Raw genomic sequence first — 18,007 nt, 5'->3', positions numbered from 1 at the left:
GGAGGCTTTGGCCTACCTAATTGGAACCTTTATTATAAAGCAGCTGCATTGACGTGGATTAAAGATTGGGTCACATTGGAAGATAAGAGAACACTGAAACTGGAAAGCCATGACCTTCAATTAGGGTGGCATGCATTCTTAGGGTATGGAAAAGCAAGTGTCTATAAATATTTCAAGCAGCACTGGATACGGGCATCTTTAATGAAAGTATGGGAAAACATACATAAGCACTTTTATATAAAAATCTCAACATTGACTGTTCCACGAGAAGCCATTACACTCCCAAATGCATACCAGGAAGAATTACCAAGAAGGTATTTGGATATATTGGACTCTGAATTTCATTTGAAACCATTAGAAGACCTACCATGGTGGCAAAGAGCGCAAATAGAATCCAGATTTACTAAAGACAAGAGAATCAGATTTTATAAAAACCTAATAGAGATTGAAAAGATTATGACATCTATGGATCAGAAGCCTTTACAAAGACTTTATGTGTTGTTACTTGATGATTTAATGGTGGATGAAATAGTAAAAGGGAATATGATTCAATGGGGGCAGAATATTGGGCATGCTGTTAAATTAGAGCAGTGGGATCAAATATGGAAGAAAAATATTAGGATTACGAAAGCTATTCCGTATAAAGAAAATGTATATAAAATGTTTTATAGATGGTATGTAACACCCGAAAGGTTAGCTAAAATTGACCCGGAATGTTCTAATAAGTGTTGGAAATGTGGAAATAAGGTTGGCTCATTTTACCACATGTGGTGGCATTGTGAAAGATCTAAGAAATATTGGGTAATGGTACACGAAATCTTGCAAAAGGTACTAGGGACTGTAGTACCATTTACACCAGAGGCTTTGTTGTTGAATATTCTACCTGATAATTCTAACAAAGATGATCGCTATTCGATTGTTTTTTTAACTACGGCTGCAAGAATTCTCTATGCAAAATATTGGAAATTACCGGAGAACTTGTAAACAACAACAAAACGAGAACTTGTAAACAAAATCTTGGAGGCTGTGGAATTGGATAAATTGACTTTATTGATAAAAGACGCAACAGATTCGACATTCCAGAATACTTGGTCACGGTTCTATAACTGGTATGATAAACATATGTAGGCAAGCTTGCAAGAGACAGACTAAGAGTTTACTAAATGAAATATATACATGTTAGGATGATAGAGACAGAAAAGCTGCTTACACAGTTCATGAGAAACTATTATTAAGGTGGAATAGGCATCAGTATAAATATTGGTAAAATTGAAAATAACCTCCATGTATCTGTTTGTACGTTAGTATGTATGTATATGTTATGATTGTTTGTGTATGTTATGTGAAAAATGTAATAAAACCTTGCCCCTTTGGGGGCAGTATATAAAAAAAAGAATCTGTGTGTGAGAGAGTATTGGAGAAAATGATTGATCTTCTTTTGTGTAAGCGAAAGAAGTTAGAATTTGCACACCTTGCATTGTTCAAAATTGCCACATCCATCTTGAGCTTTGCTTCGTGTGGCTACTTGTTGCTTCTGTTTTTTTTGAAAAAATCTTATTCCTGTAATCTGGATAATATTCTGATTAATAGGTTTGCTTTACAGGTATCCTGGTCTGACATAGGAGGACTGGACAATGTTAAACTAAAATTGAAACAAGCAGTTGAGTGGCCACTTAAACATCCTGAGTCTTTCATTCGAATGGGTATTCAGCCACCAAAAGGAGTACTACTTTATGGACCTCCTGGATGCTCAAAAACATTGATAGCAAAAGCTTTAGCCCATGAAAGTGGGCTGAACTTCTTGACAGTGAAGGTAAGTGTTAATTGGGATAGGAATAGAAAGTGTTGTGCTTTCTCCTTTGTGAGTCTTTGTAATATCTGTCAGGGAAATTTGTATTTGTATGTTCTCACTGTGTTATTTTAGTAGGGCATAATTCAGTTGAGGTTTGGGAAAAGACGTCATTATCACTTTCTGATCCATTTGCAAAAATATCTAAATATCATCATCATCATCTTCATTATCATCTGTATTTCTCAAGTGTGGCTCCCATCCACGGATATCTAAATCTGTGGATCAGGGCCACACATACACTAAACAGGTGTTTCTGCTGCACATTTGGGGGAGTCCTCAGGTTTGCAGAAAAATCTGACATCTTTTAAGAAAAGTATTTGGGGGGGGGTTAAATTTCCTCTAAAATTAAAAAAAAGTCATCATTGTCTGGGAGCCTCTCCAGGCCAAGCCTGACCATCTTGGGGTCCTGGAGCCTCCCTGGGCTCCGAGCGGCTCCCTGACACTGGCGCTGCTGTGGGTGGGCCTGCAGCCCACCTGGCTCAGTGACAGGAGAGCCGCTCTGAGCCCAGAGCGCTTTCTTGATACTGCAGCTGCTGCGACTGATACAATAAGGAGGGGGGAAAAGAGAGATGGGGAATATTGACAAGAAGGGGAGCAGGAGAAATAGAGAGAAGGTAGGTTGACAGAGAAGAAGGGGGGTGATTGATGAAGAAGGTGTGGGGGGGCAAAAGGGAGAGGGGGTAGGCTGACAGATAAGTTGAGGGCAAGAAAGAGGAGGAGAAATGGAGAGGGGGGTAGGTTGACATAAGGGGAGGGGGACATTGATGGAGAAAGGGTAGGGGGCAAAGGGAGAGAGAGCTAGGTTGACAGATAAGGGGAGTGGGAGCTTGTTGGAGATTGGGGTGGGCAAAAGATATTGGGTGTTAGGTTGACAGATAAGAGGTGGGGGAGAAAGAAGGGGAAAGTGTCAGAGAAGGGGAGGGGGAGATAGGTTGGGAAGATTAACAGAAGGACAGAGGTGAAAAAGAGGGGTAAAAGAGGGGAAAGATTATTAGAAGGCAGGAGGGAAGGAAACAAGAGGGGAAGAGATGTACCCTCCCCACAAATTTCTTGCTGGTCCCCATTTATATATTCTAATTCTCATCCTGGCCATGTCTCTGGATACTTGACATGGAGTCATGGACAGACAAGACAGATCTTGCTAAAAACTTGAACAACATGTCAGGTTTGCAAAAAAATCTGAAATCCTTAAAAATATATATTTTGGGATTAAAAAAAAACCAAATGGCCCTCATAACAGCATTCTAGGCTTGGTTTTTGTCAAAAAAAATGCAGGAGGCAGGATTATTTTCAGGGCTGTTCTGCCCTTTGAGGAGGATTCATTGGGGTCAGGCCCATCAGAAACTACCGATATATTCTAATTCTCATCCTTTGCATAACTCACCTAGGCCTGGCTGCGTGCTACTATTCAAGAGCAGCCACCTTATGAAAGCCAGCGTGATATAGCAGTTAAGAGCTTCAGAGCAGGATCTTGGAGACCCAGGTTCGAATCCCCATCTCACTGTGGAGGCTCACTGGGTGATTTGGGGCCAGTCAGCTTAACCTACCACGCAAAGTTGTTGTGGGGATAATGTAAGAAGGTTTGGTTCCCACTGTGGAGAAAGTTAGTATATAAATGAAGAAGAGGAGATTGGATTTATACTCCGCCCTTCACTACCCGCAGGAGGCTCAGAGCAGTTTACAATCTCCTTTCCCTTCCCCTCCCCACAGCAGACACCCTGTGAGGTCGGTCGGGCTGAGAGAGCTCTTTCGAGATCTGCTCATGAGAGAACAGCTCTGAAAGAACTTGTAACTGATCCAAGGTCACACCAGCAGTTGCATGTGGAGGAGTGGGGAATCGAACCCGGTTCTCCCAGATCAGAGTCTGTGCTCCTAACCACTACACCAAACTCCTAACCACTACACCAAAGTAAATAATAAACATATCTGAAGATGGGAGGCAGATAAAAGGTAGGTTGGTGAATGTCAGAGAAGAGAAGGAGGTGGAAAAGGGAAGAGGGGGTTGCCAGCATGCCCTAATCTGTGGATACTTAAATTCTCAAACTGCAAACTTGGGGGACTCCTTGGTTTGCAGAAAAATCTGAAAATATGTTGTCAAAGGCTTTCACGGCCAAAGTTCATTAGTTGTTGTAGATCTTCCAGGCTGTGTAATCTGACATGGTAATTGGATTTGTTGTTCAGCATTTCAGTGTCTTGGAATAAGATACTCAAACAGGACACAGTATTTTATTCCAAGATACTGAAATGCAAGACACAGGGAAGCCATTGAAATTCATAAACATAATCACAATTTCAACAACAAAAAAGAGAGTTTAAAAATAAATAGGCCATGGTTTCCTGTCCTGAAAAACACAAAATGCTCTACCTTATAAGAGCATATAAGATTAGAATTTCAACCATATGCAAAAGAACCTCCTCATGAAAGCTCCTCCATTAGCATGTCACAGCCTGGGAAACTCCTACAAGATAATGACTCGGCCCTACCCCACCTTCCTGAGTAGATATAAATTATCTGCCTACAATTTTTCTTCTCACATTGACCCAGAGAGTACTCCATCTTTCTGTGTTATACCTCTGAGGATGCTAGTCACAGCTGCTGGTGAAACATCAGGTACTACAATGCCAAAACCATGGCCATACAGCCCGGAAAATCTACAACAACTAAATCTGAAAATGTTAGAAAAATACATGGGGGGGGATTTTAAATCCCCCCAAAACAAAAGTGTTGTCTGCACATGTACAAGCAATGTGCCTTCTTCCACCAGGTGGCAACTGCAGTGATGCTGGGGGGAAGGTAGTGTTGGCGGATTCAGTGCCAAAGGCCAGGAGCCATGCCAGCCTTGCCTGCGGCAGCAGAGATATTAATCGACAGCAGTGGCCTGTCAATAGAAGCCTGGGGTCATGGTGGCAGTGATGGTGGTGGGTGTGTGTGTGTCACCAGGAGCTGTAGTGGCCTCAGTGATGGCAGCAGTGGGGGGGGGGAGAAGCTGTTGTGTGTCTAGTGACAGAGGCCGGGAGCTGCACCTGGCTTGGTGGTGATGGTGAGGGAAAAGAATCCGTGGTGGCCTCTGCTGTGGAGGCCAGAAGATGTGCTGGGACCCAGTGGCAATTGTGGGTGGCCGGGAGCTGTGGTGGCTCCAGCTGAGGCAAGAGTTGGGGAAGAAGGAAGCAAAGAGGGGGAGAGGGATCCCCCCCACGACGAGTGTCATGGGTCCTCACTTGTTCTATTTATAATGTTCAAGAAATATGTTTAGAATTGCTGAATTTTAAGATTAGTTTAAAAACTAATGGTTACTATTGATAGTTACTTCAGTAAACTAGTAGCACACGAATGCCGATGAAAAAGAGTTGGCACCCCAGAAATATTATTTGTATTTAATTTGTTTAGTTGTGGTAAAAGCCTTTGGTAGAAAATACACCCAGTGCTTATTTTCTTTTTTAAATAAGATCCTTTCCGTATAAAATTTTCTGTTTTCCGATTAGCAATAATTACAAAAATATACCGTGTTTTCATAGTTCTGACTTCACCTTGGCATTTGCTAACTTTGTGTATCCTTCTTCAAATGCCTTCCTGCGACTCTCTGCACTTGACAAGTGCTTAAGTTTAGTTTGTCATCTGGGTCAATTACGTCAAAATATTTTCCAGTTGAAATTTCCTCTGCCATTTTCTCCTTTCCTCTTGGCTGCAGCAGTTAAAACAGATCAATGGGGCTTGGAAAGGCATCCTCTCTACTTTATGGACAACTATCAAGGAACTTCTGGAAAAGATTGTTTAGTATTCTGGCAGGGATTTTCGGCAGGTCTTTCATTAGTTGCCATTTTGTGAGCAAAATGTTGAGTTCTGTAACCATGACTGGGCAAATAATGGATATTTTTTAAAAAATGAACACAGATTTTTACTAAGCATTGTTTTTGACAGAGTCATTTATTACTAGATGGTAATACTGTTGGAGTGGGCCACATCACTTTTTAATTGCTCAGTGAGATACATCAAAATCCTAGACTATGCAGAGGCTGATTTATGCATGCACAAGACCTAGTACATTTATATAGTCCTAACAATGTGTTAGAATTTGAACAAAATATAGAAGTCGCTGACTTTAGCTTTACAATCTAGATATATGGACGTGTGTGTGTGTAGAAAACACACATATTAGTTTAACATTATGCAGATTAACTTTAGTTTCCTCCTTCTAGTCTGCTCCCCACTTCTTCCCAACAAGCTTCTGGAGTGAGGCGGGGGCCGTGTGCCTGTACTCTAAGCTGTGAATTTGGGCCTTGGAATGCAGGTACGCATGGCCTCCCCAGCAGCATTTAAAGGACAGCTTTAAATGCTGCTGGGAAGTGGCGGGGGCCGTGTGCCCGCACTCTAAGCCCCGAATTTGGGGCTTGGAATGTAGGCACTCGCAGCCTCCCCCCCACCTCTCCCTAGCAGCATTTAAAGGATGTCTTTAAAAGTTGCTGGGGAGAGGTGGGGTGCCACTCAACGTGATCATGTCACTTCTGTATGATGTCATCACATTAGGGACTCCCCACCCCTTCCAGTAATGCCCCCCAGAGTCCCCTGCTGGGGGCTTTGAGGGGACCTGGCAACCGTACTGAGTGGCTCCCTGCGTCTGTTGGGGCAGCCAGGCCCCAAGTGGCGCCTGATGTCCACTACTGCTCCAGGACTCCACTACAGTTGTTGCCGGGCTCTAACAAAGCTCCCAGGCTCCACAGAAGCAAAGTAAGCATTTAATTTTTTTCAGTGTTTTATTTTAAAGGTAAAGGTTCCCTTGCTCGAAAGCCAGTCAAATCCAACTCTAGGGTTGTGGTGCTCATCTCCAGCGCTGTCCGAAGACGTTTCCGTGGTCATGTGGCTGGCATGACTAAACACCAAGGTGCACGGAATGCTGTTACCTTCCCACCGAAGTGGTACCTATTTATCTACTTGCAATTTCTTGCTTTCGAACTGCTAGGTTGGCAGGAGCTGGAACTAGAGATGGGAGCTCACTCCATCATGCGGCACCCAGGTCTCGAACCGCTGAACTATCGACCTTCCACAGCCTGAAGTTTTTACTTTACTTTTTTATTTTATTTTTTTATTTTACTTTGAAGGAAATTCAAACATTTCAGATTTTTCTGCAAGCTTGGGAGGTCTCCCAAGTTTGTTGAAAAATTTCTTTAGCCTCCGTATGGCCCCCATCTGCGGATTTAGCTGTCCACAGATGGGGCTGCATGTTGCTAATAGTATAGAGATGGTAGAAACAAAATATTTTTTCTTACATAAAAATCAGATAGAGGTTGTTGCTGCCAAATCTACATAGATTCCTGAATATCCTTGCCCTTTTATTCTGAATTACAAATGTTGTCCCATATGGTGTTATAATGGGCTGGAAAAGCCTTCTGTAGTGTGTCTCTCTCTCTTGTAGCAGCTCACTTAACTTGCTTCCGTTTCTAAGTTCCTTGGTTCCACCAGAGAATTACCATGCATACCAGGTGTTGTTGTTCTTGCTGAGCTCTTCCCACTGCAAACCTGCAATTCCTCCCCTATATCCTGGTAGCATTTTAAACTGCAGCAAGAAGGGGGATGCTGGGGAAGTAATGCTCTGTAAATGGATTAAAGCCATTAGCTCTTTATGTCTTGCCTTTTTGGTCCCATTTATTTTATTATGTAGGAATCTGTGTCTATTGAAAATATCGGTGCATGCTGTTTTCAGTACAGAATGTTGAATGATATTGCAATATATAATTTTTAAAAGTCTGGTTGGTATGATAACCCTGTTATTAAAAGTCACTTCCCTTTTTATGCAGGGACCTGAATTAATGAACAAATATGTTGGGGAATCAGAACGTGCAGTCAGAGAGGTAAGATGCTATGAATTTAATTAAAGAATGAGTTATATGTATATGAGAATGTGGAAGGTTGTAGCCTGTTTAGCTATATCACAGCTTTTGCTTCATGCGGGTATTGCGTTATGGTAGCTAGTTTTCATAGCTCTCTTACCATGCCAGCCTTATTTCAGTATTTACAATCATGTGTTTATGTGTTCTGAGGTCATCTTGGATATGTAATTACCAAGATAGGCAACTGGACAGAGAATACTAAAGCCAGCATGGTGTGGTGGCTAGAGTATCAGACTAGGATCTGGTACCTAGGTTCAAATCCCTTACTCCATCATGGATCTTGTTGACTGACCTTGGCCTAGTCTACCACACGGAGTTGTTCTGAGAATATAATGGAGGAGAGGAGACTGATGTAGGCAGCTTTGGATCCTCATGGGGCAGGGGAGACAGAATATAAACAAAATAAATTAATACAAGAAATAAAAATAAAGGAAGAAAATACATAATTAGGATAAATAGACTTTTTTCTGTCTGCCTGTCTATCTATCTGTTCGGTTTGTATCTCACCCTTCCCGCTGAAACGGGCTCAGGGCAGCTCACACATGTACATAAATAATCATAACGTAATATTAATAATAATTTAAAATCCTCCTAAAACATTAAAACATATTAATAAACATTGGAACAGAGTGAATAAGCGAGAGCGAGATTATTTACAAAATGACTTAGGCAACCATATATTCCAGTGATGTTCACACTAGCTCACACTAACTGTAAAAGGTCCCGCAGGGCCCTGATCTCCTCTGGGAGCTCATTCCACTAGTATGGAGCCGCCACAGAGAAGGCCCTGGCTCTGGTAGTCACCACCCTGGCATCTTTAGGGCCTGGGAGGGCCACCCGATTTTGGGCCCCTGAATGCAGTGCTCTCTGGGGAATGTATGGGGAAAGGCAGTCCCTTAGATATGCTGGACCCTGACTATAAAGGGCTTTAAAGGTCAAGAACAGTACCTTGAAGCAAATTCAGTATGCTATTGGCAGCCAGTGCAGTGCTTTTAGCACGGGCTGGATGTGCTCCCGCGTAGGGAGACCCATCAACAGCCTGGCTGCAGCATTTTGCACTAGCTGCAGCTTACAGATTTGAGACAAGGGTAGCTCCATGTAGAGAGCGTTACAGTAGTTCAGTCTCGAGGTGACCATCGCATGGATCACTGTTGCCAAATCTCTGTCTTCATCGGATTCAATTTCAATCGGCTCAGTCTAAGCGTTACAGTAGTTCAGTCTCGAGGTGACCATCGCATGGATCACTGTTGCCAAATCTCTGTCTTCATCGGATTCAATTTCAATCGGCTCAGTCTAAGCCAACCAGCCACAGCCTGCAACGCCCAGTCCAGATCTTCTGGTGTAGAGTCAGACTGACCGTCCAACAACAGATAGGGCTGGGTGTCATCCGCATACTGGTGACACCCAAGCCCATGCCTTCAGGCAATCTGGGCAAGGGGGAGCATATAGATGTTAAATAACATCGGGGAAAGTACTGTCCCTTGGGGCACTCCATAAATCAGCGGATGCCTTCGGGACAGTTGTTTCCCTAATGCCATCCTTTGCCCCAACCCTGAAGAAAGGATGCGAGCCATTGTAAGGCTAGCCCCTGAATTCCAGTGTCGGCAAGGTGGTGGATCAGTAGCTGATGGTCGACCATGTCGAACACAACTGACAGGTCCAACAACAACACCACTGCTGATCCGCCTTGATCTAGAGGCCTCCGTAGGTTGTCCGTGAGGGCGACCAGTGTTGTCTCCGTCCTAGAGAAGATCGGGCAGGGAACCCAGGCATGTGTAGAATGCCTTTCTCTCCCTTCCCCATCTGGGGACGGGAAAGAAAGGCATTTAAATCCCCCCAGGCAGTGGGGGGCTCTGCAGGGCTTCCGTGGCCTGTCAGAAACTCTGACCTTTATATTGTCTTCCAATCAGTTGGGTTTCATATTATCTCATCTGTCCTTTAACCAAAATAGTTGTTTTTGCTAGTTCGTTCTTCCCGGGGCTTCCCATCTTTGGAGTTCCCCTTTTTCGCTGGGTCATCTTGACCCTTGTGCGATGTCCTTACGTAAGGTTTCTTGTACCAAACTTCCTAATTTGGACCTGTTTAGTTCTTCCTAATTTGGACCGAGTTAGTTCTAATGTCCGCCCTTAATTCTGGAAAACACCTTACTTCCCCGAGCATAACTAAAACTCCCATAAACTTTATTCCTACGGTTAACTATATGTATAACATGAGATGTGCATAGTCTAGAGTGATATAGGTATATATATAAATGTAAATGAAATCTGAGTGAAAAGAAAAGATTAAATTATTGTCTTTTGCAGGATAGTAATGTCCCCTCTCTCAGCCTCCTTCCATCTTTGTTGTATATATTTAGTTCAGTAATTGTTTACTTAAACAAGCTCAAGCTCAAAACAATTGTCCTGCCAATAAGACATCTGGTATTAGCAGCATGAATCAGCGAAAACTCTTGTGGGTCTTTTTAGCAAAACGGCTTTTGCAAGTTTAACGGCCTGATCTTTCCCAGGCCTGAAGCCTGAACCAATGTTTCAGGTTCATGAGAAGCAAGCTATGTCCCTTTTTCCTGAGAGGCCTTTCTGTGGATCCTTACAAGCCTAAGATGATAAAAGGCTGACTTGGCAGTGGTTGCTCCCTGGGCCTCCATAGTAAGGGAGGGCTCCAGGAGCACTCCCAAACTCCGAACCTCTGGTGCTAGGACCAATAAAGCTCCCCCAAAGGTCGGGAGTGGGACCCCCGCCCCCGAACCACCCCGCCCCAGGCACAGGACCTCCGTCTTCGCTGGATTCAGTTTCAGCTGACTCAGTCTGAGCCACCCAGCCACAGCCTGCAAAGCACAATCCAGGTCTTCTGGTCTGGAGTCCGACTGGCAACATCAGATAGAGCTGGGTGTCATCAGCATACTGATGACATCCCAGCATATACCTCCAGGCAATCTGGGCAAGAGGGTGCATATAGATATTGAATAACATTGGGGACAGCACAGCCCCCTGAGGCACACCACACTCAAGTGGGTGCCTCCTGGACTGCTGTTCCCCTAGCGCCACCCTTTGTCCCCGACCCTGGAGAAAGGAAGCAAGCCATTGCAAGGCGAGCCCCCTAATCCCCACATCGGCAAGGACTAGTAGCTGGTGGTCGACCGTGTCAAATGCAGCCGACAGATCTAGCAACAACAGTACCGCCGTTCTGCCTCGATCCAGATGTCTCTGGAGGTCATCAGTCAGAGCGACCAGCACCGTCTCCGTTCCATGACCTGGATGGAAGCTGGACTGGAAGGGATCTAACACGGAAGCGTCATTCAGAAAACCCTGCAGCTGTATCGCCACCGCCCTCTCAATCAATCAAATAGGGCAAATTGGAGACCGGCCAATAGTTGGCCAATTCAGCCGGGTCTAAAGATGTTTTTTTCAAGAGAGGGCGGACCATCGCTTCCTTGAGTGGGCACTCAATGAAATTACTCATGAGCACTCAATGAAATTGCTGAGCGGTCAGGTTAGAACGAATAAAAGGAAGTACTTCACCCAAAGAGTAATTAACACATGGAATTCACTGCCACAGGAAGTGGTGGCGGCTACAAGCATGGATGGCTTCAAAAGGGAATTAGATAAGCATATGGAGCAGAGGTCCATCAGTGGCTATTAGCCACAAGGTTTAAATAGGAGCTCTGGGGCAAGTGATGCTCTGTCTTCTTGGTGCTTGGGGGGGTCAACAGTGGGAGGGCTTCTAATGTCCTGGCCCCACTGGTGGACCTCCTGATGGCACCTGGTATTTTTGGCCACTGTGTGACAGAGTGTTGGACTGGATGGGCCTTTGGCCTGATATGTTCTTATGTATGAGTGCTCCAGGAAACTGCCCCTCTAAGAGGGACTTGTTGATAATCTCACTTAGGGCACCTTGAAACCCCTCATGGCCAGATTTAATAAGCCAGGAGGGGCACGGATCAAGATTGCAATAGGTTGGGCGCACAGCTGCGAGTAGACTGTCAACTTCCTCTAGGCTGAGAGGGCTGAAGCGATCCAGGATCAAACCCGAAGACATGCAGTGGGCCTCAAGCTCACTCACTGTTTCAACTGTGGCGGGGAGGTCGCGGCAGAGCGCCAAGACTTTATCTGCAAAATAGCTCACAGATGCCTTGCAGCCAATGTCCAATTCCCTAGCATTTGGTCTGCCTTGTGGCAGAGCTGTTATCGACCGAATCATCCTAAATAATTGGACTGGGCGAGAGCTAGTGGACACAATCGCCGTCGCATAGAAATCCTTCTTTGTGGCTTTGACTACCATCTCATAGGCTTTCAATAAACGTCCTATAAGATGTTCTTGTTGCTTTGTCTCGAGTTCGACGCCACTGTCTCTCTAGCCGTCTGAGCTCTCGCTTCATCAGCCTCAGCTCCTGGGTATACCAAGGAGCCAGCTTAGTGCGGGGGCGTAGAGGGTGCCGTGGAGTGATCTCATCAATGGCTGCGGAGAGCCGACTATTCCACTCCTCCACAAACTCATCTAACGAGCCGCCAGGGGGCATCGGATCCCGCAGAGCCATCTGGAGCTGCACCGGGTCCATCTGGCTCTGCGGGCGAGCCAAAATATGCTCACCACCTACACAGTGTCAGGGTGGTACATTGAGACAGGCCCCCAGGGCATGGTGGTCCGACCATGGGACTGCCAAAGCAGTAATCCGGTCCACTGTTACCCCCACCACAAAGATCAAATCGAGCGTGTGCCCAGCATGGTGAGTGGGGGTCGTTACATATTGGGAGAGTCCCAACACCTCCATGGATGACACCAGATCTGCTGCCTGAGCATGGATATTAAAATCACCCAAGACAATCAGTCTAGGGTGTTCCAATGCCCAGCCTGCTACGGCCTCCATCAGGGATGGCAGGCTATTGGCTGGTGCATTAGGCGGCAGGTACACCAGCCAAATCGCTAAACTCTCCCCAACCTCCCAAACCAGGCCAGCACACTTGATGCCCGTGATCCTCGGAGGTGGAAGCGCCTGAAAGGAGTAAGCCTCCCGGATGAATAGTGCCACTCATTCCCCCCGGCCCCTAGTCCAAGATTGGTGAAGGACCACAAACCCAGGCGGGGCAAGTTGGGAGAGAGCCACGGTCTCCCCCTCCCTCACCCAGGTCGATGGTCACCTCAAGATTAGACTACTGTAACTACATGGGGCTGCCTTTGTCTCAAATCTGGAAGCTGCAGCTAGTGCAAAATGCTGTGGCCAGGCTTCTGATGGGCCTCCCCATGAGGGAGCACATCCAGCCTGTCCTGAAGGCATTGCACTGGCTGCCCATAGCATACCGGATTCGCTTCAAGGTGCTGGTTTTTACCTTTAAAGCCCTATGCGGCCAGGGTCCAACATACCTGAGGGATTGTCTTTTCCCATATATACCCCAGAGAGCACTATGGTCAAGGTCACAAAACCAGTTGGCCCTCCCGGGTCCCAAGGACGCCAGGCTGGCTGCAACCAGGGCCAGGGCTTTCTCAGTGGCGGCTCCATACTGGTGGAATGAGCTCCTAGAAGAGATCAGAGCCCTGCAGGACCTTTTACAGTTCCACAGGGCCTGCAAAACAGAGCTCTCCCACCATGCTTTCAAATAGGAGCCCCCCCCCATTATTAATAACAACTGAAACCTATAGAGCCTGATCCCTGGTCAGCTACTGACAGCGTGTGCCCGCTGATCATATTTGAGAAAGACCGGTGAGCTGAATACTTAGACAACCTGTGGAATGCACTCATGTGGTAATACCATCTATATGACACCAAAATGATACTGCTAGCACTTTGATGTTATATTGTTTTAATTAACTGTTTTCAGATGTTTTATGGCAATTTGATTGTAATTATTGTTTTTATCTGTGTAAGCCGCCCTGAGCCTGCTTTGGTGGGGAGGGCAGGGTATAAATCGGAAAAATAAAATAAAATAAAAATAATATGTCTTTGCTCAGCTATTTGTTTGGCTGTTTAAAAGTGCAGATCCCTACAGTGGTTATTAAAAGATATTTTTGTGTTACTAAACAACAACAAAGCTGAAAGACATATAAAAAAATTCTCTCTTGCCCTAGAAAGGTTAATAGAGATGTTGCTAATAGAGATGGCAGGAAATATTGTGTGAAATCTAAAAAGCAGTGATCCCATCAACTCCCAACCCTTGAACTTGAGGGCACAGAATATTTACACTTGTATTGTTATGGTGCTACATCTGAAAGCATTATGGGTTTGACATAATATGGGAATGAATCTTGACTATCAAGGACAGAAAAGGATGTCATCCCCTGTTAGCAATGTCAGCTAAGCACATCCTAAATTTCTTAGGAGCACTTTGTAGGTTGAGCAGTGCAGATAGGGATATTGTTTGTTTCATGATTTCCATTATAATAAAATTCTAGGCCATGACTGTGCTGTACTGTCATTGATAGTCTTTGGTCATTGTAAGCCAATCTCAAGTAGAAAAGAGGGGGAAATATCTTTCCCAGTGTTAATCAGATTGTACTGCCACTGTTAGGTAAACTGATCAAGATTGGCAGCTCTCTCTAAGTTGTGGTGAGCAAAAATTCAACTTTGTGAGCTACTGGCATTAAAGTTGTGAGCAAGCGATTTGGCTACTGCATAAATCAGTTTGCTTTGGAGCCATTCTTCTTGAGCTAAGACAAAAATGTGTAAGCCAGAGGCTAAAAAACTGCGAGTGAGCTCATACTAACTCAGTTTAGAGGGAACACTGGAGTTGTATTAGTCTGTCTGTAGCAGTAGAAAAGAGTCCAGTAGCACCTTAAGATTCTTCAGGTATCTGAAGAAGTGACAAGTGACTCATGGAAGCTCATACCCTACCCCAAATTTTGTTAGTCTTTAAGGTGCTACTGGACTCTGTTCTACTGTTACGTAATCTGTTCACGGTATAGCTAGTAATGAATTCCAAAGCAAGTTTCCTAATTTGGTAGAGGCGGTATTTTAGAAAGTAGTAATGGGACTTGTGGGGGTATGGCTTCGTACAAATGATTGGGAAAGCAGTGGGGGTGGTGAGGCCAAAGTAGTGTATGGGGTTTTTTTTGTTAAAGAATGCTCTTGATTTCAATTGACCCTCATTTTCTTTTATTTATTTATTTATTTATTTATTTATTTATTTATTTATTTATTTCTTCAATTTGTATACCGCCCTTTACCTGAGGGTCTCTGGACGGTTTACAGGTATATGGCCTAAGTGCCTAATTAGTTCCTATCCTAGGGCCACAATTCGACTGGGGGAGGGGCTACCTATCGACACCCGAGCGGCGCGACCCAGTTGTATTCCACGGGCGGGCTTCCGTTGTTTCTTCCTGGCGCCTTAGGACGGGTCGATGACATCTCCCGGCAGGCTCCTGATGGACTCCTCCATATTTAGAATACCTTTGAAATGTGGGATGAGTTTGGATTTGGCAAACTGTGATTTCCATATATTACATTTCCAGATGAGTGTTTACAATGTATGCCCACATAAAAGTTATGGTGGTTTGGTGGTATTTAGTCCCCAGATTTTAAAAGGAATTTGTGATTATAAAATATTGTTCAACAATCTGACATATTTTTGTCATCTTCTGGATTTGTTAGATCTTTAGGAAAGCCCGAGCTGTTGCACCTTCCATATTGTTCTTTGATGAAATAGATGCCCTGGCTGTAGAGCGGGGGAGGTAAGAGAAATTACTAATCTCTGAAAATCCATATTTCTGTAAAGTGTTTCTATGAAACAGATTATCTGAGTTTCCCTGCTTGTTCCTGCTCCATATGTCCACATGAAATGCATCTGTTTTACAAGTAGAAAGATATCTACACAAGTGATAACTATTCCAGAAGAGCTAGGAGCAATTCAAACAAGTTCTTTGGCCTGTTAGAATCAGCATTTAAAATTGCTTGTATATTTGAACCTTACAGTGCAATACTGAAACAAACAGTAACCGGAAGAGAATTGTAGTCAGTTGCTGTAATTTCAGCCTTTGGCTATATTTTGCTATATTAGTTTCATTTCTCAATTCTCATATTTACAAAATGTAAATGTTCTCTGGAGCACTCAACTAATTATAGAAGTTGCAAATATGGATATAGAGGTTTTTTTAAGATTTATGGGCAACCGAACATTATGAAAATAGCTGTTAAGGTTTTTTAAAATGGCCAGTTCTGGCTAGTATATTCATTGGAAGTCTGTATTTTAGAACGTTTCTTTGGCTAAGTGCAGTTTCTGAAATGTCAATTTTATCTGGAGGTTGAAGAAAATGTAGCCTTGGATTAGCTTGCTTAGGGGTACGAGCATGACCTTGTGTAGTCATGTTCCATTGGAGACATCTGGGGTTTTTTGATGAGGGGGAGGAGGTTGGAAAAGAGCAGGGTAGGACACAAACATTTCATTGTCAAATATGAACCATATGGGAGGTAAAATATGTAATGTAGTTCTCATAAAATTCATCTGAAATTAAACGGTGTAGGAAACCAGACAAGGCACTTATTGGAAATGGCCTGTTTTTACAGGCTGATTTTCCACAGTAGGAATTTGCAAATGCATTAGAGATGCTAACAATTTGCAGCCTCCAGAGATCCATTTCCTCTTTTGTAACCAAATTGAAGTTTTCAAGGAAACACCTGTTGATATTGTCTCCCTGCTTGTGTAGCACTTTCTTCTCAGAGCATGCTGTCGTTTCTTAATGTTCTGTTTCCTTTCCATATGTGCACTACTGAAACACCTCCTAGTTATAATTTACTCTGCTAATGTGGCGGCATTTGTATACAAAGATCTGGAATGCAGGATGTTTCAGGTGGCTAGCTTTTGTGGTGCTCAATAACATTTTTGTTGCAGCTGCCTATCTCCCCAGGCTGAGTAGGATACAGTAAGGCATCAAGCTGAGTAGATTTTTATACAGCGGAAACAGGCTTTGCGTGTGAGATGTATGTTAATGTAGATGAATGCTGAGTCAGGACTTTGGTAAAAAAGATGGTGCTCGGGTCTACCTGGTTGTCTGGACACTTGCAGCGCAATCTTGTGTGGAGTTAAACGTTTGTGAACCTGTTGGCTTCTATGGTCTGAGAAACGTGTAACTTTGCCATAGACTGCACTGCGCAAGATTTGATGCTTTTGCAAAGCATTTGCTGGGGGGGACCCACTATAAATACAAACTGGTGCTTCAGTTGAGCAGCCTTAAAGATCTACGCTATTTGAGCTTTGTCATTTGGAACCAAGAAACAGCAACTTAAATCCTGGATGGGCTGACAGATGGGTTGGGGTGTGTGGAAAGAAAATAGGTTAATTAGTTACTCCATCACTGTGAACTGTCACCTGCTAGTTACCTTGTTTTGCTCTGAAATACGCAGCAGAGGGAAGGTCTGCACTCCACCTCCTCATCCTCTTTTGGGTGTTGAGGAATAATGGTACAGAAATATAGTCAATAATGAACAAATGAGTTGTCTAAGCAAGTGCAGGTACATCTATAGATAGAAACATAGACCCACATTCACACAATGTTTTGCAGAGGAAGAATCTGTGATTTCCTTAGCAATTGGCTATACCTCCCTAAGGATGTCTCTACTTCTCAACCTTTGATTTATAAATGGCTAGGTTTTAAAAAAAAACACAACAAAAACTCAAGAATTACTAAGGCGGTGAAGGGATGGAAATTAGAAAAAGTGTGCACAATTGGCAAATTTTAACAAAAAGAATGGAGAAGTCTGGTGGATTTTTGAAAGAAGAATTAAGAGAATAAAATGAGAGGTTATATTTTGAGGTGCTGTGGCTCTTCCTGCTGACTATTGTAAAAATAGTTTGGCAGTCAGGTTTGTTGTGGAATTTAATAAATCCCCCCAAAGAAAAGGGTGTATTTGGGCATATTTTGAATAAAACTGGCCAATCCACAGTCAAAGTGTACATAAGGAACAATCTGTACTACTAATAAAGAGATGGATGACTTTCCCATTTTTCTGTGGTTGTGACTAATATTGGGTTTCTGTTAGCTAGCTGTGCTTTCTTGGCATTATTGCAGAAAAGAAGCCTGCGTTGAGGTCATGTACACATGAATGTTCCAGATACAATTGTATGTGAGAAGGAATGTTTGTTCCTAAGTAATCCTTTCCTTTTTCAAAGCTTAAGATTCTTAAGAGAGTGTGCATCTGCAGAGAATTATGGGTACTTGGGTAATTCCTTCGTATCCTGACCATGTAAAAACCAATTCTACTGACCAGCAGAGATTGCCAAGAGGAAATGGCTTGGTAATTAAACTTGAAGGTGATGAATGAACATGGCTCTGTGTAAATGCTGT

The 18,007-nt window shown here is 43.8% G+C and overlaps 1 protein-coding gene across 1 annotated transcript in view; it reads left to right on the top strand.

Annotated features, from left to right (window-relative positions):
* The window catches only part of SPATA5 (spermatogenesis associated 5), a 226,150-nt gene that overhangs the window by 37,379 nt on the left and 170,764 nt on the right, over positions 1-18,007 (top strand). The window contains 3 exon segments of the mRNA XM_015410217.1: positions 1,604-1,813; positions 7,646-7,699; positions 15,318-15,397. Coding sequence (XP_015265703.1) covers positions 1,604-1,813; positions 7,646-7,699; positions 15,318-15,397 — 344 coding nt within the window.

This window comes from Gekko japonicus, unplaced genomic scaffold (assembly GCF_001447785.1).
Source record: "Gekko japonicus isolate JY-2015 unplaced genomic scaffold, Gekko_japonicus_V1.1 scaffold1086, whole genome shotgun sequence".
In the NCBI taxonomy this organism is placed as follows: Eukaryota; Metazoa; Chordata; class Lepidosauria; order Squamata; family Gekkonidae; genus Gekko; species Gekko japonicus.
The sequence above is the reverse complement of the archived record's forward strand: the minus strand, read 5'-3'. Positions and strand labels throughout refer to the sequence as shown.